Below are 24587 nucleotides of genomic sequence, written 5' to 3' on the forward strand. Positions count from 1 at the left end.
CACACACACACACATATTTATATATGTATTTGTACCCCTGTATACTCACCTGGGTCAAGTTTATATTGTTCCAACAGTTTGAAGGCCAACTTGGACACTGTCTTTATGTTCATTTTGTCTGCCTTGATTGGTGGAAGACCCTTATATTGCCTATAAAGAACACAGCATTATTGAAATTAGAAATGAGTAACACAGAGGCACAGTATGGAATTATTTTAAAGCACTAAAAATGCATTGTTAGATAAAGTTCTAAATATGTTAATTCTGCTACTCAGTTTACCTGCCCACAACCCGAGGATTAAAATTAGGGTCACTCCAACTATCCAGCAACTGCACCAGCTGGGTCTGCAGCTCTGGGTACTTGGCCACGTATGCCTCCACAAGTGGGAACCTCTCCGTAAGCAACAAAGGAGCACACATCTGCAAGACAAACAGGGTTGGAATTGTTAGTAGGTAATATAGGCAACTGCCTAGTAGTGCATCGTCTCTGAGGAACATATTACTGGTTGGTCAGATGATAACACTTTGAAATTGACTCCCCATCACCTTATTTGGGGCTTTGATAAATGTTCATGAGAATGCATAGGATCTCCTTAAAGGGATACTGTACATCAATATGGAAGACCAGTATCTAAACTTGTTGATTTAAAAAAAAAAAGTGAAGTAAAAGGTTTTTAAATTTAAACAGAAACTAATACAGGTGTCAGTTGTGTAGTTTATCATAGTCCTAATTTTTTGAGAGGTATTTCCTGTTAATGCTAATCAACTGATGGGAACTTCCTGTTAATGCTAATCAGTTGACAGAAACTTTCTGTTAATGCTAATCGATTGATAGGTACTTCCTATTAATGCTAATCAGTTGATAGGTACTTCCTGTTAATGCTAATCGATTGCTAAGTACTTCCTGTTAATGCTAATTGATTGATAGGTACTTCCTGTTAATGTTAATTGATTGATAGGTACGAATCGATGGCTAGGTACTTCCTGTTATTGCTAATCAGTTGATAGGCACTTGCTGTTAATGCTAATCAGTTGATAGGCACTTGCTGTTAATGCTAATCATTTGATAGGTACTTCCTGTTAATGCTAATTGATTGCTAGGTACTTCCTGTTAATGCTTATCGATTGCTAGGTACTTCCTGTTAATGCAAATCGATTGATAGGTACTAATCGGCGGCTAGCTACTTCCTGTTAATGCTAATCAGTTGATAGGTACTTCCTGTTAATGCTAATCGATTGCTAGGTACTTCCAGTTAATGCTAATCGATTGCTAGGTACTTTTTGTTAATGCTAATTGATTGCTAGGTACTTCCTGTTAATGCTAATCGATTGCTAGGTACTTCTTGTTAATGCTAATTGATTGCTAGGTACTTCCTATTAATGCTAATCGTATGATAGGTACTAATCGGCGGCTAGGTACTTCCTGTTAATGCTAATCGTATGATAGGTACTAATCAGCGGCTAGGTACTTCCTGTTAATGCTAATCGATTGCTAGGTACTTCCTGTTAATGCTAATCAGTTGATAGGTACTTCCTGTTAATGCTAATCGATTGCTAGGTACTTCCTGTTAATGCTAATCAATTGCTAGGTACTTCTTGTTAATGCTAATTGATTGCTAGGTACTTCCTGTTAATGCTAATTGATTGCTAGGTACTTCCTGTTAATGCTAATCAATTGCTAGGTACTTCTTGTTAATGCTAATTGATTGCTAGGTACTTCCTGTTAATGCTAATCAATTGCTAGGTACTTCTTGTTAATGCTAATTGATTGCTAGGTACTTCCTGTTAATGCTAATCGATTAATAGGTACTTGAAGTTAATGCTAATCGATTGATAGGTACTTCTTGTTAATGCTAATTGATTGCTAGGTACTTCCTGTTAATGCTAATTGATTGCTAGGTACTTCCTGTCAATGCTAATCGATTGCTAGGTACTTCCTGTTAATGCTAATAAATTGCTAGGTACTTCTTGTTAACGCTAATTGATTGCTAGGTACTTCCTGTTAATGCTAATCGATTGATAGGTACTAATCGGCGGCTAGGTACTTCCGGTTAATGCTAATCGATTGATAGGTACTTCCTGTTAATGCTAATCGATTGATAGGTACTTCCTGTTAATGCTAATCAATTGCTAGGTACTTCTTGTTAATGCTAATCAATTGCTAGGTACTTCCTGTTAATGCTAATCAATTGCTAGGTACTTCTTGTTAATGCTAATCAATTGCTAGGTACTTCCTGTTAATGCTAATCGATTGATAGGTACTAAACGGCGGCTAGGTACTTCCTGTTAATGCTAATCGATTGCTAGGTACTTCCTGTTAATGCTAATCAATTGCTAGGTACTTCTTGTTAATGCTAATTGATTGCTAGGTACTTCCTGTTAATGCTAATCGATTCATAGGTACTAATCGGTGGCTAGGTACTTCCTGTTAATGCTAATCAATTGATAGGTCCTTCCTGTTAATGCTAATCAGTTGATAGGTACTTCCTGTTAATGCTAATCGATTGCTAGGTACTTCCTGTTATTGCTAATCAATTGCTAGGTACTTCTTGTTAATGCTAATTGATTGCTAGGTACTTCCTGTTAATGCTAATCGATTGCTAGGTACTTCCAGTTAATGCTAATCGATTGATAGGTACTTATCGATGGCTAGGTACTTCATGTTAATGCTAATCAATTACTAGGTACTTCCTGTTAATGCTAATCGATTGATTGGTATGTCCTGTTAATGCTAATCAGTTGATAGGTACTTCCTGTAAATACTCTTCAGTTGACAGGGGCTTCCTCTGTTATTGTGCAAAGCTTGGTCGGTGCTTACTGTTAATGTTCATTAAAGGGACATTATACACTCATTTTTTCTTTGCATAAATGTTTTGTAGATGATCTATTTATATAGCCCATAAAGTTTTTTTTTTAAATAAATGTATAGTTTTGCTTATTTTTAAATAACATTACTCTGATTTTCAGACTCGTAACCAGGCCCCAAAGTTTTATGTGAATACCGTCGGCTACCTTCTCCAGCTTGCTCCTGTTTGTGTAAAGGGTCTTTTCATATGCAAAAGAAGGGGGAGGGAGGGGAGTGTCTTATTTCCCACTTGCAGTGGGCTTTCCAGCTACCTTTTCAACAGAGCCAAACTGATAGCTTCTAAGTAAGTTTTTAAACCATTTTATACTGGATTTTTATATCAGTATCTGTGCATCTTATTCTTTATAGTAGTGTCTATTACATGCAGTTATATGGAAATGAGTGTATACTGTCCCTTTAAGCTTTAGTATGAAGTACCTAAAAGCTAATGGGCGTTAGTATGAACTTCACAACTGATACTAGTAAATTCGTTTGAACATCTATGTATATATTCCAGGGGCAAAGATTGGTGCTTCCATTAAACTTTTTTTTGCGCGTAAAAACACACATATTATAGTACATTACATTATTTTCAGTTCCTTGGCACTCACTTCTTCCAAGTCCAGATCCATCTGTAGGTCTAATTTTGTACTTAAGATCACTGCCTGGAAAAGAGGAAGCGACACAGACATCGAGCATTTATGAATCATAAAAAAATAACATATTTGTAAAAGTATTTCCAGCTGTATCTAAAGTATAAGCTATCTTCAATAAAACACTTGGTAAAAATATGCTAGAAAATGCGGCATTTAAAAAGCAACACTGCAGGAAGGACCCTTTAAACTGACCCCGTCTATATACAGTTGACAGATGAGTTCATATCTTTGACAAATGTAAGCTGACAGACACAAGAGGGAGTTGGTTTGTTTCTAAACTTCCAAATTATTATTATTATTTATTTTATAAAATTGCTATATCTGGTCTGCATTTACCAAGAAAAAAAAAAAAAGATTTTGCCATTAATTAAAGTCACATTTTATATATGAACGGCATCCATCAGTAATTAAAGGGACGTGAAACCCCAATTTGTTTTATTATTTGGATAAAACAAACAATTTCACGCAACTTTCTAATTTACTTCTATTTTCAAATTTGCTTCATTATCTTGTTATCCTTTACTTTTGCACTTCAGGCTGGTATTGCTTAGTAATACCAGTGCACGCAAATTACTAGCTCGCATTGCACATAAGCGTTGCGCTCACGAGAGCGCGCTTCTTATAGGCTCCAATGGCAGCCTCATTCTTATGCCGTCAGACACAGCATGAGAACTAGTGCAACAAAGGAGGTAAGTCGCGCAGCGATGGGCAGGAGATTGTAAAAATATATATATTTATGTGTAAATATGCATACAGTATAGGTTTACTGGGAACACACAGTTCCCATAGACTGCAATGTAAAGGCCCTTTTAAGTGCGTTTTTTATTTTTTAACACCCCACATCCGCCAACTTTCACCACAAAAAACTGCTTAGTGCAGGGTTTTTTTAAATTCTACTATTTTTAATTTTTTTTAAGAGCCAATACACACATTTTTTTGTGGGGGGAAATTGGGGCACATTTTAAAAAATTAACCAGAGGTCTGAGATCGCGGTAGCAATAACCAGCCACTTGTAATGGCTGGTTATTTTTTGCACTCCTGTAAATGGGCAAATTTGACCGTTTGTGGGCGCGCAATTAATTAGCCCTCCACGTGTAATCTGGCCGTAAGTGTTTAGCTTTAGCCCCATTTGCAGGAGTTAAACTTAGTTACTTGCAGGCAAAAGAAAAATAATAAAATGCTCTAACACATTAGAACTTTTCTATCCCTTCAAACCTAGTCCTTTACTAAAGGATATAACAAAAACATCTGAATGTGTTATGCATGTTATATAGACTAAAGCAATATGTCTAATTCCGCCATTTTGCCACTGTGACAATATTTTTGCAGTGTCACACCTAGAGGTATTCCAGTGGTAGCCAGCAGTAGTTCTGTGTCCTGAAACCTCTAGCAGAGACAAGTGCTCGAGAGGCCTTGTCTGTCCTGACATGCAAACTCAGACGGGGGCCACCCTGAGACATGAAATATCACAGCCCATTAATTCACCAGACTCTTTGCTAATCAGGGCTGACAAGGTCTTGAATGCATTTTGTGCAGCGCTAGGGAAGACTATCAGGAGGCAGTGAAGCATGCAGTGCCTGCCAGACTGGTCTCTGTATGGGTGACAATGGCTTTTCTCTGCTGGAGGGGCCAGCGCATGACAAGAGGCACCATTGTTCTCTCTTCTCTGCCTTTTGGAGTTCAGGAGAGGCCTCATTCAGGCTGCCACCGACAGCTTTTCAAAAGGCTGATGTGAAACATAAGACAGCCATGAAACACTAGTCAGCCTTCTGCCTACAACTCATTCTTCTGAGGCTCAGCCTGCTCCCATTCACAAGGTCTTCAGAGAATAGCAGCAAACTATACAAGCCTCTGCTGTGCTATGAATTCCACTATTGTTTTAGTTTCAAAAACAGGGCTGAATAGGGGGAGGAGCAGGTGGGTTGGCAGCCATATTGGAATAGGAGACCTAGTTCAGTAGTCTTTACATTTTCTGTGGTAATCGTTTTCAGATAAGTTTACATATAGAGCCCTTCTTTATAAAGAGCTTACTGGAGTAATGAAATCGAGGCCTAGGATTACCCGATAGCACAGGAAAAATTGAGAAAGAAAATATGTTTTACTATTCTATGAACAGGCATATGTGGAACATGAGAAAACCTAACCAATAATTACTGCAAATGTCATATTATATATACGCTAGTTTCTCAACCTGTGGTACGTGTACCCCAGGGGGTATTTGGGGCATTGGTAAGGGGTATTTTAGTGATAACACTATTATTTTATTTTCCTGATGTAGTTATGGTAAAAACAACATATCACTGGATGTGCCGTTTCCTATTTCCAACCTAACGTATTTCACTGCCTAGGTTATTATACTGCAAAATCACCGATTCACCTCAGAATGAGAAATCCTTAGAATTCAACCTGTTAGTGAGATCGGAGTACTGGAGTTTAGCTTCACTGATATGAATTGCGTCACAGGGAAAGTGCCACAAAAGCAGGGGGCAAATAAAATGTGTCAGGTGATGTGGATTATACCCACGTGTGCTACAGTAAAATAAGCTAGGTAAACTGTGTATAAAATATAGTAAGATATAGCAAGGTACCATAAATATGTACAATTTGATTTTAAAATAAATTTGTCTGATGTCAGTATATTTTCTCTGGTTAATAAGTCGGATACAAGTTTGTGAAATTTTGCGATACACTTGATTTCCATGTTTGCTCATATGAGAGTTTGGCATCAAAAGGACGTGTGCGTTATAGTTGGAGTGAATAGGAAACAGTATGCCTGCATGGGTATCTGCAATAAAAAGGTTGAGGAACACTGGTCTATAGTTCAGGTTCCCCAAAAATATAGATAATACAAAATGTATGAGCAAACTCAAGAGGCAATTTGTGCCCCAGACCAATGCTAGCATGCAGCTATCCATGGGCACCATGCAGAACTTAGAGGTTTCCCCAGAGGTTTAGAGTGTTCCCACAAAAATAATTTTGTCTCCACTATCCCAAGTCTCTAATAGGGATTGAAATGATCAATAATGGAAGTAGCTGTTGCTATTTTTATAAGGGGCTTTAGTCAATTAGGGCCACAGACTGATGTTTTTAATATTGTCTCTATGTTTAATTTCCTGTTCTGTGAATTTGTTTACCGTTCTGTGTGTGATATTGGGCTACGCAACCATCTGTATATTCTTTCAGTTTCAGGCCAATGTGTTTATGGGAACTGAAGTAAGGGCCTTTTGTGTAAATCATGTTTCAGGTGTTTCCTATCAGTACGAATGTATTCTATTTTAAGGTTTAAAGGGACAGTCAACACTAAAAAATGTATAGTTTAAAAAGATAGATAATGTCTTTACTATCCATTCCCCAGCTTTGCACAACCAACATTGTTATATTAATATACTTTATAACATTTAAACCACTACATTTCTGCCTGTTTCTAAACCACTACAGACAGCCTCTTATTACATGCATTTTTATTTGCTTTTCACAACAGGAGACTGCTAGTTCATTTGGGACATATAGATAACATTGTACTCACGCCAGTAGAGTTATTTATCAGTCAGCACAGCACTAATTGGCTAAAATGCAAGTAAATAGATAATAAATAAAAAGTCATGAGACAAGGGGGCTGTCAGAAGATGCTTAGATACAAGCTAATCACAGAGGTAAACAGAATAGAACAGCATTGGTTATGCAGAACTGGACTATTAGAAATAAAGGGATTATCTATCTTTTTAAACAATACAAATTCTGGTGTAGACTGTCCCTTTAAGATCAACAGAAGTCTTTAACCCCATAAAAACCGGGAATTTCAGGCAAAAACTTATTTAAAAGACCAAAGCATTTTTAGCATTTTTGTTATCACTCCATTTAAACAGAAACAGAGCCTTATCTTTCCTTTATTTACCTTTCAAAACTATATATTTTTTTTTCATTAGACAACCAAAGGTAATGATCTAGGCCCATTTTGGTTGTAAAATCTTCTCTGTGATCCCCTTTGTTTAGAAATAGCAGACATATATGGCTATGCTATTGCCTTTTGGTAATTAAAAGGCTTCTAATTGCTGTTGCGCACCACACTTCTGAAATTCCCGGCAGTGAAGGGGTTAATCAGGTAACTTGTAAGTTTAATTTTAGCTGTAGTGTAGAGATTACCTTCCCACCCCCTGATCTCTCCCAAACAGCTCTCTTCCCTCCCTCACCCCCCACTGGTCACCCTAATCTTAGGTACTGGCAGACAGTCTGACAATTTAAAGTTTAGGGCATTTTCTTTAAGACATTTAATTATTTTTATTTTTTTATTCTCTGCAGTGTAGGATGAGGATCCCCACTTACCCGCCCCATCTCCCTGATCCCCCAAACAGCTCTCTAACACTACCCCCTCTAGCTAGTATCCGCCATCTTAGGTACTGGAATCTGTTTACCATTACCCAGTTCATATTCGGCTAGATTTAGAGTTTTGTCGGTAACGACCCGCGTAGCTAACGCTGGCTTTTTTCCCCCCGCACCTTTTAAATACAGCTGGTATTTAGAGTTCACAGAAGGGCTGCGTTAGGCTCCAAAAAGGGAGCATAGCGCATAATTTACCGCCACTGCAACTCTAAATACCAGTGGTGCTTACGGACGCGGCCAGCTTCAAAAACGTGCTCGTGCACGATTCCCCCATAGGAAACAATGGGACAGTTTGAGCTGAAAAAAAACCTAACACCTGCAAAAAAGCAGCGTTCAGCTCCTAACGCAGCCCCATTGTTTCCTATGGGGAAACACTTCCTAAGTCTGCCCCTAACACCCTAACATGTACCCCGAGTCTAAACACCCCTAACCTTACACTTATTAACCCCTAATCTGCCGCCCCCGTTATCGATGACCCCTGCATTTTATTATTAACCCCTAATCTGCCGCTCCGTACACCGCCGCCACCTACATTATCACTATGAACCCCTAATCTGCCGCCCTCAACGTCGCCGACACCTACCTACACTTATTAACCCCTAATCTGCCGACCGGACCTCGCTGCTACTATAATAAAGTTATTAACCCCTAATCCGCCTCACTCCCGCATCAATAACCCTATAATAAATAGTATTAACCTCTAATCTGCCCTCCCTAACTTCAAGTATTAACCCCTAATCTGCCGACCGGACCTCACCGCTACTATAATAAACGTATTAACCCCTAAAGCTAAGTCTAACCCTAACCCTAACACCCCTCTAAATTAAATATAATTTTATTCTAACGAAATAAATTAAATCTTATTAAATAAATTATTCCTATTTAAAGCTAAATACTTACCTGTAAAATAAATCCTAATATAGCTACAATATAAATTATAATTATATTGTAGCTATTTTAGGATTAATATTTATTTTACAGGCAACTTTGTATTTATTTTAACCAGGTACAATAGCTATTAAATAGTTAATAACTATTTAATAGCTACCGAGTTAAAATAAATACAAAAGTACCTGTAAAATAAATCCTAACCTAAGTTACAATTAAACCTAACACTACACTATCAATAAATTACTTAAATAAAATACCTACAATTATCTACAATTAAACCTAACACACTACACTATCAATAAATTAATTAAATCCAATACCTACAAATAAATACAATTAAATAAACTAACTAAAGTACAAAAAATAAAAAAGAACTAAGTTACAAAATATAAAAAATATTTACAAACATTAGAAAAATATTACAACAATTTTAAACTAATTACACCTACTCTAAGCCCCCTAATAAAATAACAAAGCCCCCCAAAATAAAAAAATGCCCTACCCTATTCTAAAATTAAAATAGAAAAGCTCTTTTACCTTACCAGCCCTTAAAAGGGCCTTTTGCGGGGCATGCCCCAAAGAAAACAGCTCTTTTGCCTGTAAAAGAAAAATACAACCCCCCCAACGTTAAAACCCACCACCCACATACCCCTAATCTAACCCCAACCCCCCTTAAATAAACCTAACACTAAGCCCCTGAAGATTTTCCTACCTTATCTTCACCACACCGGGTATCACCGATCTGTCCAGGCTCCGATGTCTTGATCCAAGCCCAAGCGGGGGGCTGAAGACGTCCATCCTCCGGCTGAAGTCTTGATCCTTGCGGCGGCTGAAGAAGTCCATCTTCGGGCAGAAGTCTTCATCCTATCTGGGCAGAAGAGGACATCCGGACCGGCAAACATCTTCATCCAAGCGGCATCTTCTATGTTCTTCCATCCGATGACGAGCGGCTCCATCTTCAAGACCTCCGGCGCGGATCCATCCTCTTCTTCCGACGACTAGACGACGAATGAAGGTTCCTTTAAGGGACGTCATCCAAGATGGCGTCCCTCGAATTCCGATTGGCTGATAGGATTCTATCAGCCAATCAGAAATAAGGTAGGAAATAAGATAGGAACAGCCAATAGAATGCGAGCTCAATCTGATTGGCTGATTGGATCAGCCAATCGGATTGAACTTGAATCTGATTGGCTGATTCCATCAACCAATCAGAATTTTCCTACCTTAATTCCGATTGGCTGATAGAATCCTATCAGCCAATCGGAAATCGAGGGACGCCATCTTGGATGACGCCCCTTAAAGGAACCTTCATTCGTCGTCAAGTCGTCGGAAGAAGAGGATGGATCCGCGCCAGAGGTCTTGAAGATGGAGCCGCTCGTCATCGGATGGAAGAACATAGAAGATGCCGCTTGGATGAAGATGTTTGCCGGTCCGGATGTCCTCTTCTGCCCGGATAGGATGAAGACTTCTGCCCGAAGATGGACTTCTTCAGCCGCCGCTTGGATCAAGACTTCAGCCGGAGGATGGACGTCTTCAGCCCCCCGCTTGGGCTTGGATCAAGACATCGGAGCCTGGACGGATCGGTGATACCCGGTGTGGTGAAGATAAGGTAGGAAGATCTTCAGGGGCTTAGTGTTAGGTTTATTTAAGGGGGGTTTGGGTTAGATTAGGGGTATGTGGGTGGTGGGTTTTAACGTTGGGGGGGGGGGTTGTATTTTTCTTTTACAGGCAAAAGAGCTGTTTTCTTTGGGGCATGCCCCGCAAAAGGCCCTTTTAAGGTCTGGTAAGGTAAAAGAGCTTTTCTATTTTTATTTTAGAATAGGGTAGGGCATTTTTTTATTTTGGGGGGCTTTGTTATTTTATTAGGGGGCTTAGAGTAGGTGTAATTAGTTTAAAATTGTTGTAATATTTTTCTAATGTTTGTAAATATTTTTTTATTTTTTGTAACTTAGTTCTTTTTTATTTTTTGTACTTTAGTTAGTTTATTTAATTGTATTTATTTGTAGGTATTGGATTTAATTAATTTATTGATAGTGTAGTGTTAGGTTTAATTGTAACTTAGGTTAGGATTTATTTTACAGGTAATTTTGTAATTATTTTAACTAGGTAACTATTAAATAGTTATTAACTATTTAATAGCTATTGTACCTGGTTAAAATAAATACAAAGTTGCCTGTAAAATAAATATAAATCCTAAAATAGCTACAATATAATTATAATTTATATTGTAGCTATATTAGGATTTATTTTACAGGTAAGTATTTAGCTTTAAATAGGAATAATTTATTTAATAAGAGTTAATTTATTTCGTTAGATTTAAATTATATTTAAGTTAGGGGGGTGTTAGGGTTAGGCTTAGCTTTAGGGGTTAATACATTTATTAGAGTAGCGGTGAGGTCCGGTCGGCAGATTAGGGGTTAATACTTGAAGTTAGGTGTCGGTGATGTTAGGGAGGGCAGATTAGGGGTTAATACTATTTATTATAGGGTTATTGAGGCGGGAGTGAGGCGGATTAGGGGTTAATAACTTTATTATAGTAGCGGCGAGGTCCGGTCGGCAGATTAGGGGTTAATAAGTGTAGGTAGGTGTTGGCTACGTTGAGGGGGCAGATTAGGGGTTTATAAATATAATATAGGGGTCGGCGGTGTGCGGTCGGCAGACTAGGGGTTAAAAAATTTTAATAGAGTGGCGGCGATGTGGGGGGGCCTTGGTTTAGGGGTACATAGGTAGTTTATGGGTGTTAGTCTACTTTAGAGCACAGTAGTTAAGAGCTTTAGGAACCGGCGTTAGCCCAGAAAGCTCTTAACTCTGGCTTTTTTCTGCGGTTGGAGTTTTGTCGTTAGAATTCTAACGCTCACTTCAGCCAAGACTCTAAATACCAGCATTAGAAAGATCCCATTGAAAAGATAGGATACGCAAATGGCGTAGGGGGATCTGCGGTATGGAAAAGTCGCGGCTGCAAAGTGAGCGTTAGACCCTTTCCTGACTGACTCCAAATACCAGCGGGCGGTAAAAACCAGCGTTAGTAGCCTCTAACGCTGGTTTTGACGGCTAACGCCAAACTCTAAATCTAGGCGATACATTTTTACCTTTTTTATTTATTTAACAAAAAATTGCAGCAGCCCCCTCAAACCTCTCCCAATACATTTTTTGTAGATACTGTTGTGGATCCCTTTCTCTCTCTCACTCCCTTTTCGCTGTAGAAATGTTTTTCTGCAGTGTAACGGCCCTAACCGCTCCCTGCCCCCACCAGCAACGAGCAACCCACACCACCAATGTATGGCACCACTGCAAACCGATTTAGAGAGGGACACTGATTGTCCCTCTCTGCATCGGTGATCTTCTGCCCTGCCCCACTCGTGCCTTTACCTGCCTAACTAGGTATCCTTTTAGGTTACCAAAAGAACAAACCAAATTAGATTATAAAATTGATTTGGAAAGTTGTTCAAAACTCTATACTCTATGTAGGGGGTGCTGTAGTCCACCAGTGCAAGAGAATGAGTTTTCTTGCAAATAACCGGACACTATTAATGAATCTAACTTATTTGTCCATCTCCTCCCCTCCATTTTTTTTAGGACTGAGTGATAGGTTGAAATGAATTTTGGGACATGCCCATATTAAATTCCTCAAAGAAAGCTTAGGATATGAGCACGTCTTGCATTTATTTTCTATCGGGGGAATCCATTTAAAGGGATAATAACGCCACTTTTTTTTTTTCATGATTCAGATAGAGCATGCAATTTTAAGCAACTTCCTAATTTACTCCTATTATCAAATCTTATTTGTTCTCATGTTATCTTGATTTGAAAAAAGCAGTAATAACAGGTTAGGAGCCGGCCCATTTTTAGTTCAGCACCTTGGTAGAGCTTGCTGATTGGTTTGCTACATTTAGCCACAAAACAGCAAGTGCTACCCAGGTGCTGAACAAAAAATGGTCCGGCTCCAAAGCTTACAGTACTGCTTTTTCAAATCAAGATAGCATGAGAACAAAGAAAAATTGATAATAGGAGTAAAATAGAAAGGTGCTTAAAATCTCATGCTCTATCTGAATCATGAAAGAAAAAAATTGGGTTTAGTGTCCCTTTAACTAATTTTGTGGTGAGATGTAGGCCTCATGTACTGTTTAATAGCGCAATTCCCACAGGTCTCACAATAAGGTTGCTGCTTTAACATTCTAAAAGCTTTGAAGTATAACCTCTTTTTTTGTGAATTCCTGATGTCTCCCTCTCCAATTTTCATGATATCTTTAAAAGGGACGCTGAACCCAAATGTTTTCTTTCACAAATCAGATAGAGAATGAAATATTAAAGGGACAGTCTACACTAAAATTGTTTAAAAAAGTAAATTTATGCTTACCTGATAAATTAATTTCTTCTATGGTACGACGAGTCCACGGATTCATCCATTACCTGTGGGATATTATCTCCTGCTAACAGGAAGTGGCAAAGAGCACCACAGCAGAGCTGTCTATATAGCTCCCCCCTTAGCTCCACCCCCCAGTCATTCGACCGAAGGTACAGGAAGAAAAAGGAGAAACTAAAAGGTGCAGAGGTGACTAAAGTTTAAAATCAAAAAATATAATCTGTCTTAAAATGACAGGGCGGGCCGTGGACTCGTCGTACCATAGAAGAAATTAATTTATCAGGTAAGCATAAATTTACTTTTCTTCTATAAGATACGACGAGTCCACGGATTCATCCATTACTTGTGGGATACAATACCAAAGCTACAGGACATGGATGAACGGGAGAGACAAGACAGATGGCTAAACAGAAGGCACCACTGCTTGAAGAACTTTTCTCCCAAAAATAGCCTCTGAAGAAGCAAAAGTATCAAATATGTAAAATTTGAAAAAGGTATGAAGCGAAGACGAAGTCGCAGCCTTACAAATCTGCTCAACAGAAGCATCATTTTTAAACTGCCCATGTGGAAGCCACCGCTCTAGTAGAGTGAGCTGTAATTCTTTCAGGAGGCTGCTGTCCAGCAGTCTCGTATGTCAAACGGATGATGCTTTTCAGCCAAAAAGAAAGAGAGGTAGCCGTAGCTTTTTGACCTCTACGTTTTCCAGAATAGACAACAAACAAAGAAGATGTTTGACGGAAATGTTTGGTCGCGTGCAAGTAAAACTTCAAAGCACGAACCACATCCAAGTTGTGCAACAGACGCTCCTTCTTAGAGGAAGGATTAGGACATAGAGAAGGAACCACAATTTCCTGATTAATATTCTTATTGGTAACAACCTTAGGAAGGAATCCAGGTTTGGTACGCAAAACCACCTTATCAGCATGAAAAACCAGATAAGGCGAGTCGCATTGCAATGCAGATAGCTCAGAAACTCTTCGAGCCGAAGAGATAGCAACTAAAAACAGAACTTTCCAAGATAAAAGTTTAATATCTATGGAATGTATAGGTTCAAATGGAACCCCTTGAAGAACGTTAAGAACTAAATTCAAACTCCATGGCGGAGCAACAGGTTTAAACACAGGCTTGATTCTAACTAAAGCCTGACAGAACGACTGAACGTCTGGAACATCTGCCAGGCGCTTGTGCAGTAAAATTGACAAAGCAGATATCTGTCCCTTTAAGGAACTAGCTGATAACCCCTTCTCCAATCCTTCTTGGAGAAAGGACAAAATCCTAGGAATCCTTATCTTACTCCATGAGTAGCCTTTGGATTCGCACCAATAAAGATATTTACGCCATATCTTATGATAAATTTTCCTAGTGACAGGCTTTCGAGCCTGAATCAAGGTATCTATGACCGACTCCGAGAATCCCCGCTTGGATAAAATCAAACGTTCAATCTCCAGGCAGTCAGCCGCAGAGAAACTAGATTTGGATGTTGGAACGGACCCTGAATGAGAAGGTCCTGTCTCAGTGGCAGAGTCCACGGTGGCAGAAATGACATGTCCACCAGATCTGCATACCAAGTCCTGCGTGGCCACGCAGGTGCTATCAAAATCACCGAAGCTCTTTCCTGTTTGATTCTGGCGATCAGACGAGGAAGGAGAGGAAATGGTGGAAACACATAAGCCAGGTTGAACGACCAAGGTACTGCTAGAGCATCTATCAGTACTGCTTGAGGATCCCTAGATCTGGACCCGTAACAAGGAAGTTTGGCATTCTAATGAGATGCCATCAGATCCAATTCTGGTGTGCCCCATTGATGAATCAATTGTGCAAACACCTCCGAATGAACTTCCCACTCCCCCGGATGAAAAGTCTGACGACTTAGAAAATCCGCCTCCCAGTTCTCCACTCCTGGGATATAGATTGCTGATAGATGGCAAGAGTGAGCCTCTGCCCATCACATTATTTTGGAAACCTCCATCATCGCTAGAGAACTCTTTGTTCCCCCCCTGATGATTGATATATGCTACAGTCGTGATATTGTCCGACTGGAATCTTATGAATCTGGCCAAAGCCAGCTGAGGCCACGCCTGAAGCGCATTGAATATCGCTCTCAGTTCTAGAATATTTATCGGAAGGAGAGCCTCCTCCTGAGTCCACATACCCTGTGCTTTCAGGGAATTCCAGACTGCACCCCAGCCCAATAGGCTGGAGTCCGTCGTCACTATGACCCATGCTGGCCTGCGGAAACACATTCCCTGGGACAGATGATCCTGTGACAACCACCAAAGAAGAGAGTCTCTGGTCTCTTGATCGAGATTTATCTGAGGAGATAAATTTGCATAATCCCCATTCCACTGATTGAGCATGCATAGTTGCAGTGGTCTGAGATGCAAGCGAGCAAACGGAACTATGTCCATTGCCGCTACCATTAGTCCGATTACCTCCATACACTGAGCCACGGACGGCCGAGGAATGGAATGAAGAGTTCGGCAGGTGGTTAAAATCTTTCATTTCCTGACCTCCGTCAGAAAAAAATTCATGTCTACCGAATCTATCCGAGTTCCCAGGAATGGAACTCTTGTGAGGGGGATAAGTGAACTCTTTTTTACGTTCACCTTCCACCCGTGAGATCTTAGAAAAGCCAACACGATATCCGTGTGAGATTTGGCTAGTTGGAAAGTTGACGCCTGAATTAAGATATCGTCCAGATAAGGCGCCACTGCTATGCCCCGCGGCCTTAGAACCGCCAGAAGGGACCCTAGCACCTTTGTGAAAATTCTGGGAGCTGTGGCCAACCCGAAGGGAAGAGCCACAAACTGGTAATGCTTGTCCAGAAAAGCGAATCTGAGGAACTGGTGATGATCTTTGTGGATAGGGATGTGTAGATACGCATCCTTTAAATCCATGGTGGTCATATATTGACCCTCCTGTATCATTGGTAAAATAGTCTGAATGGTCTCCATCTTGAAGGATGGGACTCTGAGAAATTTGTTTAGGATCTTGAGATCTAAAATTGGTCTGAAGGTTCTCTCTTTTTTGGGAACTACAAATAGATTGGAGTAAAACCCCTGCCCCTGATCTTTTTTCGGAACTGGGCAGATCACTCCCATGGTATATAGGTCTTCTACACAGCGTAAAAACGCCTCTCTTTTTGTCTGGTTTAAAAACAATTGAGAAAGATGGAATCTCCCCCTTGGAGGAGAATTTTTGAAATCTAGAAGATACCCCTGGGTTACAATTTCTAACGCCTAGGAGTCCTGAACATCTCTTGCCCAAGCCTGAGCAAAGAGAGAAAGTCTGACCCCTACTAGATTCGGTCCCGGATTGGGGGCTACCCCTTCATGCTGTCTTGATGGCAGCAGCGGGCTTCTTGGCCTGTTTACCTTTGTTCCAAGTCTGGTTAGGTCTCCAGACTGACTTGGATTGAGTAAAATTCCCCTTTTGTTTTGCAGCAGGGAAAGAGGCAGAGGGACCACCTTTGAAGTTTCGAAAGGAACGAAAATTATTTTGTTTGGTCCTCATCTTAGTTGTCTTATCCTGAGGAAGGGCATGGCCTTTCCCTCCAGTGATGTCTGAAATGATCTCTTTCAGTTCAGGCCCGAATAGGGTCTTACCTTTGAAAGGGATAACTAAAAGCTTAGATTTTGATGACACATCAGCAGACCAGGACTTAAGCCATAACGCTCTACGCGCTAAAATGGCAAAACCTGAATTATTTGCCGCTAATTTAGCCAGTTGAAAAGCGGCATCTGTAATGAAAGAATTAGCTATCTTGAGAGCCCTAATTCTATCCAGAATATCATCTAATGGGGTCTCAACCTGAAGAGCCTCCTCCAGAGCCTCGAACCAAAAAGCAGCTGCAATAGTTACAGGAACAATGCACGCTACAGGTTGCAAAAGAAAACCCTGATGAACAAATATTTTCTTTAGGAGACCCTCTAATTTTTTATCCATAGGATTTTTGAAAGCACAACTGTTCTCAATAGGTATAGTTGTACGCTTAGGCAGGGTAGAAAACAAAATTTATGCTTACCTGATAAATTCCTTTCTCCTGTAGTGTGGTCAGTCCACGGGTCATCATTACTTCTGGGATATTATCTCCTCCCCTACAGGAAGTGCAAGAGGATTCACCCAGCAGAGCTGCTATATAGCTCCTCCCCCCTACGTCACCTCCAGTCATTCGACCAAAGGACAAACGAGAAAGGAGAAGCCCAAGGGTGTAGTGGTGACTGGAGTATAATCCAAAAAATTTTTTAGCCTGCCATAAAAAACAGGGCGGGCCGTGGACTGACCACACTACAGGAGAAAGGAATTTATCAGGTAAGCATAAATTTTGTTTTCTCCTGTTAAGTGTGGTCAGTCCACGGGTCATCATTACTTCTGGGATACCAATACCAAAGCAAAAGTACACGGATGACGGGAGGGACAGGCAGGCTCTTTATACGGAGGGAACCACTGCCTGAAGAACCTTTCTCCCAAAAACAGCCTCAGAAGAAGCAAAAGTGTCAAATTTGTAAAATTTGGAAAAAGTATGAAGAGAAGACCAAGTTGCAGCCTTGCAAATCTGTTCAACAGAAGCCTCATTCTTAAAGGCCCAAGTGGAAGCCACAGCTCTAGTGGAATGAGCTGTAATTCTTTCAGGAGGCTGCTGTCCAGCAGTCTCATAGGCTAATCGTATTATGCTACGAAGCCAAAAAGAGAGAGAGGTAGCCGAAGCTTTTTGACCTCTCCTCTGACCAGAATAAACGACAAACAGGGAAGACGTTTGACGAAAATCCTTAGTTGCCTGTAGATAAAATTTCAGGGCACGGACTACATCTAGATTGTGTAGCAGACGTTCCTTCTTCGAGGAAGGATTAGGACACAAAGATGGAACAACAATCTCTTGATTGATATTCCTGTTAGTGACCACCTTAGGTAGGAAACCAGGTTTAGTACGCATAACTACCTTGTCTGAATGAAAAATCAGATAAGGAGAATCACAATGTAAGGCAGATAACTCAGAGACTCTTCGAGCCGAGGAAATAGCCATTAAAAACAGAACTTTCCAAGATAACAACTTGATATCAATGGAATGAAGGGGTTCAAACGGAACACCCTGTAAAACATTAAGAACTAAGTTCAAACTCCATGGCGGAGCAACAGTTTTAAACACAGGCTTGATCCTAGCTAAAGCCTGACAAAAAGCTTGAACGTCCGGAACTTCTGACAGACGTTTGTGTAAAAGAATGGACAGAGCTGAAATCTGTCCCTTTAAAGAACTAGCGGATAACCCCTTTTCTAAACCTTCTTGTAGAAAAGACAATATCCTTGGAATCCTAACCTTACTCCATGAGTAACTCTTGGATTCGCACCAATATAAGTATTTACGCCATATTTTATGGTAAATCCTTCTGGTAACAGGCTTCCTAGCCTGTATTAAGGTATCAATAACTGGCTCAGAAAAACCACGTTTTGATAAAATCAAGCGTTCAATTTTCAAGCAGTCAGCTTCAGAGAAGTTAGATTTTGATGTTTGAATGGACCCTGGATCAGAAGGTCCTGTTTCAGAGGTAGAGACCAAGGCGGACAGGATGACATGTCCACTAGATCTGCATACCAAGTCCTGCGTGGCCATGCAGGTGCTATTAGAATCACTGATGCTCTCTCCTGTTTGATTCTGGCAATCAATCGAGGAAGCATCGGGAAGGGTGGAAACACATAAGCCATCCCGAAGGTCCAAGGTGCTGTCAAAGCATCTATCAGAACCGCTCCCGGATCCCTGGATCTGGACCCGTAGCGAGGAAGCTTGGCGTTCTGACGAGACGCCATGAGATCTATCTCTGGTTTGCCCCAACGTCGAAGTATCTGGGCAAAGACCTCCGGATGAAGTTCCCACTCCCCCGGATGAAAAGTCTGACGACTTAAGAAATCCGCCTCCCAGTTCTCCACTCCCGGGATGTGGATTGCAGACAGGTGGCAAGAGTGAGACTCTGCCCAGCGAATTATCTTTGATACTTCCATCATTGCTAGGGAGCTTCTTGTCCCTCCCTGATGGTTGATGTAAGCTACAGTCGTGATGTTGTCCGACTGAAACCTGATGAACCCCCGAGTTGTTAACTGGGGCCAAGCCAGAAGGGTGTTGAGAACTGCTCTCAATTCCAGAATGTTTATTGGAAGGAGACTCTCCTCCTGATTCCATAGTCCCTGAGCCTTCAGAGAATTCCAGACAGCACCCCAACCTAGTAGGCTGGCGTCTGTTGTTACAATTGTCCAGTCTGGCCTGCTGAATGGCATTCCCCTGGACAGGTGTGGCCGATAAAGCCACCATAGAAGAGAATTTCTGGTCTCTTGATTCAGATTCAGAGTGGGGGACAAATCTGAGTAATCCCCATTCCACTGATTTGCAGCGGTCTGAGATGTAGGCGTGCAAAAGGTACTATGTCCATTGCCGCTACCATTAAGCCGATCACCTCCATGCATTGAGCTACTGACGGGTGTTGAATGGAATGAAGGACCCGGCATGCATTTTGAAGCTTTGTTAACCTGTCTTCTGTCAGGTAAATCTTCATTTCTACAGAATCTATCAGAGTCCCCAAGAAGGGAACTCTTGTGAGTGGAAAGAGAGAACTCTTCTTTTCGTTCACCTTCCATCCATGCGACCTTAGAAATGCCAGAACTAACTCTGTATGAGACTTGGCAGTTTGAAAGCTTGAAGCTTGTATCAGAATGTCGTCTAGGTACGGAGCTACCGAAATTCCTCGCGGTCTTAGTACCGCCAGAAGAGTACCCAGAACCTTTGTGAAGATTCTTGGAGCTGTAGCCAATCCGAATGGAAGAGCTACAAACTGGTAATGCCTGTCTAGAAAGGCAAACCTTAGATACCGGTAATGATTTCTGTGAATCGGTATGTGAAGGTAAGCATCCTTTAAATCCACTGTGGTCATGTACTGACCCTCTTGGATCATGGGCAAAATTGTTCGAATAGTTTCCATCTTGAACGATGGAACTCTTAGGAATTTGTTTAGGATCTTTAAATCCAAGATTGGCCTGAAAGTTCCCTCTTTTTTGGGAACTACAAACAGATTTGAGTAAAACCCTTGTCCTTGTTCCGACCGCGGAACTGGATGGATCACTCCCATTAATAAAAGATCTTGTACGCAGCGTAGGAACGCTTCTTTCTTTATTTGGTTTGTTGACAACCTTGACAGATGAAATCTCCCTCTTGGGGGAGAGGATTTGAAGTCCAGAAGGTATCCCTGAGATATGATCTCTAACGCCCAGGGATCCTGAACATCTCTTGCCCAAGCCTGGGCGAAGAGAGAAAGTCTGCCTCCTACTAGATCCGGTCCCGGATCGGGGGCCCTCGATTCATGCTGTCTTAGGGGCAGCAGCAGGTTTCCTGGCCTGCTTGCCCTTGTTCCAGGACTGGTTAGGTTTCCAGCCTTGTCTGTAGCGAGCAACAGCTCCCTCCTGTTTTGGTGCAGAGGAAGTTGATGCTGTTCCTGCTTTAAAATTACGAAAGGAACGAAAATTAGACTGTCTAGCCCTAGGTTTGGCTTTGTCCTGAGGCAGGGCATGGCCTTTACCTCCTGTAATGTCAGCGATAATCTCCTTCAACCCGGGCCCGAATAAGGTCTGCCCTTTGAAAGGTATATTAAGCAATTTAGATTTAGAAGTAACATCAGCTGACCAGGATTTTAGCCACAGCGCTCTGCGTGCCTGAATGGCAAATCCGGAATTCTTAGCCGTAAGTTTAGTTAAATGTACTACAGCATCTGAAATAAATGAGTTAGCTAACTTAAGGGTTCTAAGTTTGAGTGTAATCTCATCTAGTGTAGATGATTCAAGTGTCTCTTCCAGAGACTCAAACCAAAATGCTGCTGCAGCCGTGACAGGCGCAATACATGCAAGAGGTTGCAATATAAAACCTTGTTGAACAAACATTTTCTTAAGGTAACCCTCTAATTTTTTATCCATTGGATCTGAAAAGGCACAGCTATCCTCCACCGGGATAGTGGTACGCTTAGCTAAAGTAGAAACTGCTCCCTCCACCTTAGGGACCGTTTGCCATAAGTCCCATGTGGTGGCGTCTATTGGAAACATTTTTCTAAATATCGGAGGAGGTGAGAACGGCACACCGGGCCTATCCCACTCCTTAGTAACAAATTCAGTAAGTCTCTTAGGTATAGGAAAAACATCAGTACTCGCCGGTACCGCAAAATATTTATCCAACCTACACATTTTCTCTGGTATTGCAACTGTGTTACAATCATTCAGAGCCGCTAACACCTCCCCTAGCAATACACGGAGGTTTTCCAGCTTAAATTTAAAATTTGAAATATCTGAATCCAGTCTGTTTGGATCAGAACCGTCACCCACAGAATGAAGTTCTCCGTCCTCATGTTCTGCCACCTGTGACGCAGTGTCTGACATGGCCCTAATATTATCAGCGCACTCTGTTCTCACCCCAGAGTGATCACGCTTGCCTCTAAGTTCTGGTAATTTAGCCAAAACTTCAGTCATAACAGTAGCCATATCCTGTAATGTGATTTGAAATGGCCGCCCAGATGTACTCGGCGCTACAATATCACGCACCTCCCGAGCGGGAGATGCAGGTACTGACACGTGAGGCGAGTTAGTCGGCATAACTCTCCCCTCGTTGTCTGGTGAAATATGTTCAATTTGTACAGATTGACTTTTATTTAAAGTAGCATCAATACAGTTAGTACATAAATGTCTATTGGGCTCCACTTTGGCATTAGCACATATAGCACATGTATCTTCCTCTGAATCAGACATGTTTAACACACTAGCAATAAACTAGCAACTTGGAAATGCTTTTCAAGTAATTTACAATAATATGAAAACGAACTGTGCCTATAAGAAGCACAGAAAAAATTATGACAGTTGAAAATAATTAAGTTATAGCATCAAATCTTTGTAAGAAATATACAATTTTAGCAAAGGATTGTTCCCATTAGCAAAGGATAACTAACCCTGGCAGCAGAAAAAATACACAAATAAACGTTTTTTATCACAGTCAACTACAATCTTCACAGCTCTGCTGTGAATGATTACCTCCCTCAAAAAAGGCTTTGGAGATCCCTGAGTTCTGTAGAGATGAACCGGATCATGCAGGAAGAAAATGAACCTCTGACTGAGTTTTTTTGATGCGTAGTAAAAGCGCCAAAAATGGCCCCTCCCCCTCACACATAACAGTGAGAGAGATCAGTGAACTTCTTTAATTTAAACAAAACTATTGCCAAGTGGAAAAAATAGTGCCCAAAACATTTTTTCACCCAGTACCTCAGAGAAATAAACGTTTTTACATGCCAGCAAAAAAACGTTTAACCTCAATAAATTAATTGTTATTTAAAACCTATTGCAAGTCCCTGCAAATTAGGTTAAGTCTATGCATACAGTATAAATCCAGTGAAGTACCATTCCCCAGAATACTGAAGTGTAAAATATACATACATGACAGCCTGATACCAGCTACATCTACTGCATTTAAGGCTGAGTTTACATTATAACGGTATGGCAGGATTTTCTCATCAATTCCATGTCAGAAAATAACAAACTGCTACATACCTCTTTGCAGATTAATCTGCCCTCTGTCCCCTGATCTGAAGTTTACCTCTCCTCAAATGGCCGAGAAACAGCAATATGATCTTAACTACTCCGGCTAAAATGATAGAAAAAACTCAGGTAGATTCTTCTTCAAATTCTACCAGAGAATGAATAACACACTCCGGTGCTATTATAAAATAACAAACTTTTGATTGAAGGTAATAAACTAATTAAATCACCACAGTCCTCTCACACATCCTATCTATTCGTTGGGTGCAAGAGAATGACTGGAGGTGACGTAGGGGGGAGGAGCTATATAGCAGCTCTGCTGGGTGAATCCTCTTGCACTTCCTGTAGGGGAGGAGATAATATCCCAGAAGTAATGATGACCCGTGGACTGACCACACTTAACAGGAGAAATAGCTCCCTCCACCTTAGGGACCGTCTGCCACAAATCCCGCATGGTGTCTGATATGGGAAACATTTTCTTAAAAGTAGGAGGGGGAGAGAACGTAATACCTGGTCTATCCCATTCCTTAGTAACAATGTCCGAAATCCTCTTAGGGACCGGAAAAACATCAGTGTAGGCAGGAACCTCTAGATATCTGTCCATTCTACACAATTTCTCTGGAACTACAATAGGGTCACAATCATCCAGAGTCGCTAAAACCTCCCTGAGCAATAAGCGGAGGTGTTCTAGTTTAAATTTAAAAGCCGTCATATCTGAGTCTGTGTGAGGGAACATCTTTCCTGAATAAGAAATCTCTCCCTCAGACAGCAAATCCCTCACCCCCAACTCAGAACATTGTTAGGGTACATCGGATATGGCTAATAAAGCGTCAGAGGGCTCAGTATTTACTCTCACACCAGACCTACTTCGCTTCCCCTGCAACCCAGGCTCTGTGAGTGTAGTATTCATAACTGCGGCCATATCTTGCAGGGTGAAAGAATTAGATGCACTAGAAGTACTTGGTGTCGCTTGTGCGGGCGTTAATGGTTGTGACACTTGGGGAGAATTAGATGGCATAACCCGATTCCCTTCTGACTGAGAATCATCCTGCGACATAATTTTATTAGCTAAAATATGTTCTTTGCAATTTATTGCCTTTCAGTGCATGAGGGACACATTTTAAGTGGGGGTTCCACAATGGCTTCTAAACACATTGAACATTGGCTTTCCTCAATGTCAGTCATGTTGTACAGGCTAGTAATGAACACAAACAAGCTTGAAAACACTTTTTTAGTGAAAAAAAACAATCTTAAAAAACGGTACTGCGCCTTTAAGAGAAAAAAAGCATATACGTTCTGCAAAACTGCTTTAAAATGTACCAAATTTTTCAAAATTTTGCAAGCAGACTTAATATGTGTAGTTAAGTTTGCCCCACAAGGAAAATTAACGTTTAACCCTTTAATGTGCAAACCGGATTGAAATTAGGCCTAAATCCGGAAAAAACACCCCCAGCACCTAGCCACAGCCCTGCTGTGGCGCCTACCTGCCCTCAGGGATAGTAAATATGGGGTTAAAGCTTCGATTTGGCCCAAAACATTCACAAGGGCCCTCAGGAGTTGGAGCTTGCTGCTTGCTGAGTGAAAACAACTGCGCATCTGAGGCGCGAAAATAGGCCCCGCCCATCTCACTCAATGTCTCTACAACCTCAAAGAACTGCACCAGAAAGGTTTTAAACTAGCCATGTGGGTTCTGAGACCCCAAAAATAAACCAAGTGTACCCTCAATAAAGTTGCCCAAAAAACGTTATTGCCCACAAAACGTTAACAGCACTCCCAGTTCATAAAACGTTTGCCCACAAATATTCAAACACAGTGTCAACCATTTTTGTAATTAGCCCCTTATGCAAGCTAAGTAATGCCTTTCTATAGCTCTTAGGATTACTGCTTACCCTTACCATCA

General features: G+C 40.9%; 1 protein-coding gene across 1 annotated transcript in view; it reads right to left on the bottom strand.

Moving 5' to 3' along the window:
* Nucleotides 1-24587, bottom strand: part of EXD3 (exonuclease 3'-5' domain containing 3) — an 849727-nt gene that overhangs the window by 491088 nt on the left and 334052 nt on the right. Inside the window, exons 6-8 of the mRNA XM_053695892.1 lie at nt 3457-3510; nt 281-420; nt 50-150 (exon numbers count right to left, since the gene is read on the bottom strand). Of these exons, the coding sequence (XP_053551867.1) occupies nt 50-150; nt 281-420; nt 3457-3510 (295 nt within the window). The remainder of the gene's footprint in view (nt 1-49; nt 151-280; nt 421-3456; nt 3511-24587) is intronic.

Source organism: Bombina bombina, chromosome 12 (assembly GCF_027579735.1).
Source record: "Bombina bombina isolate aBomBom1 chromosome 12, aBomBom1.pri, whole genome shotgun sequence".
NCBI lineage: Eukaryota > Metazoa > Chordata > Amphibia > Anura > Bombinatoridae > Bombina > Bombina bombina.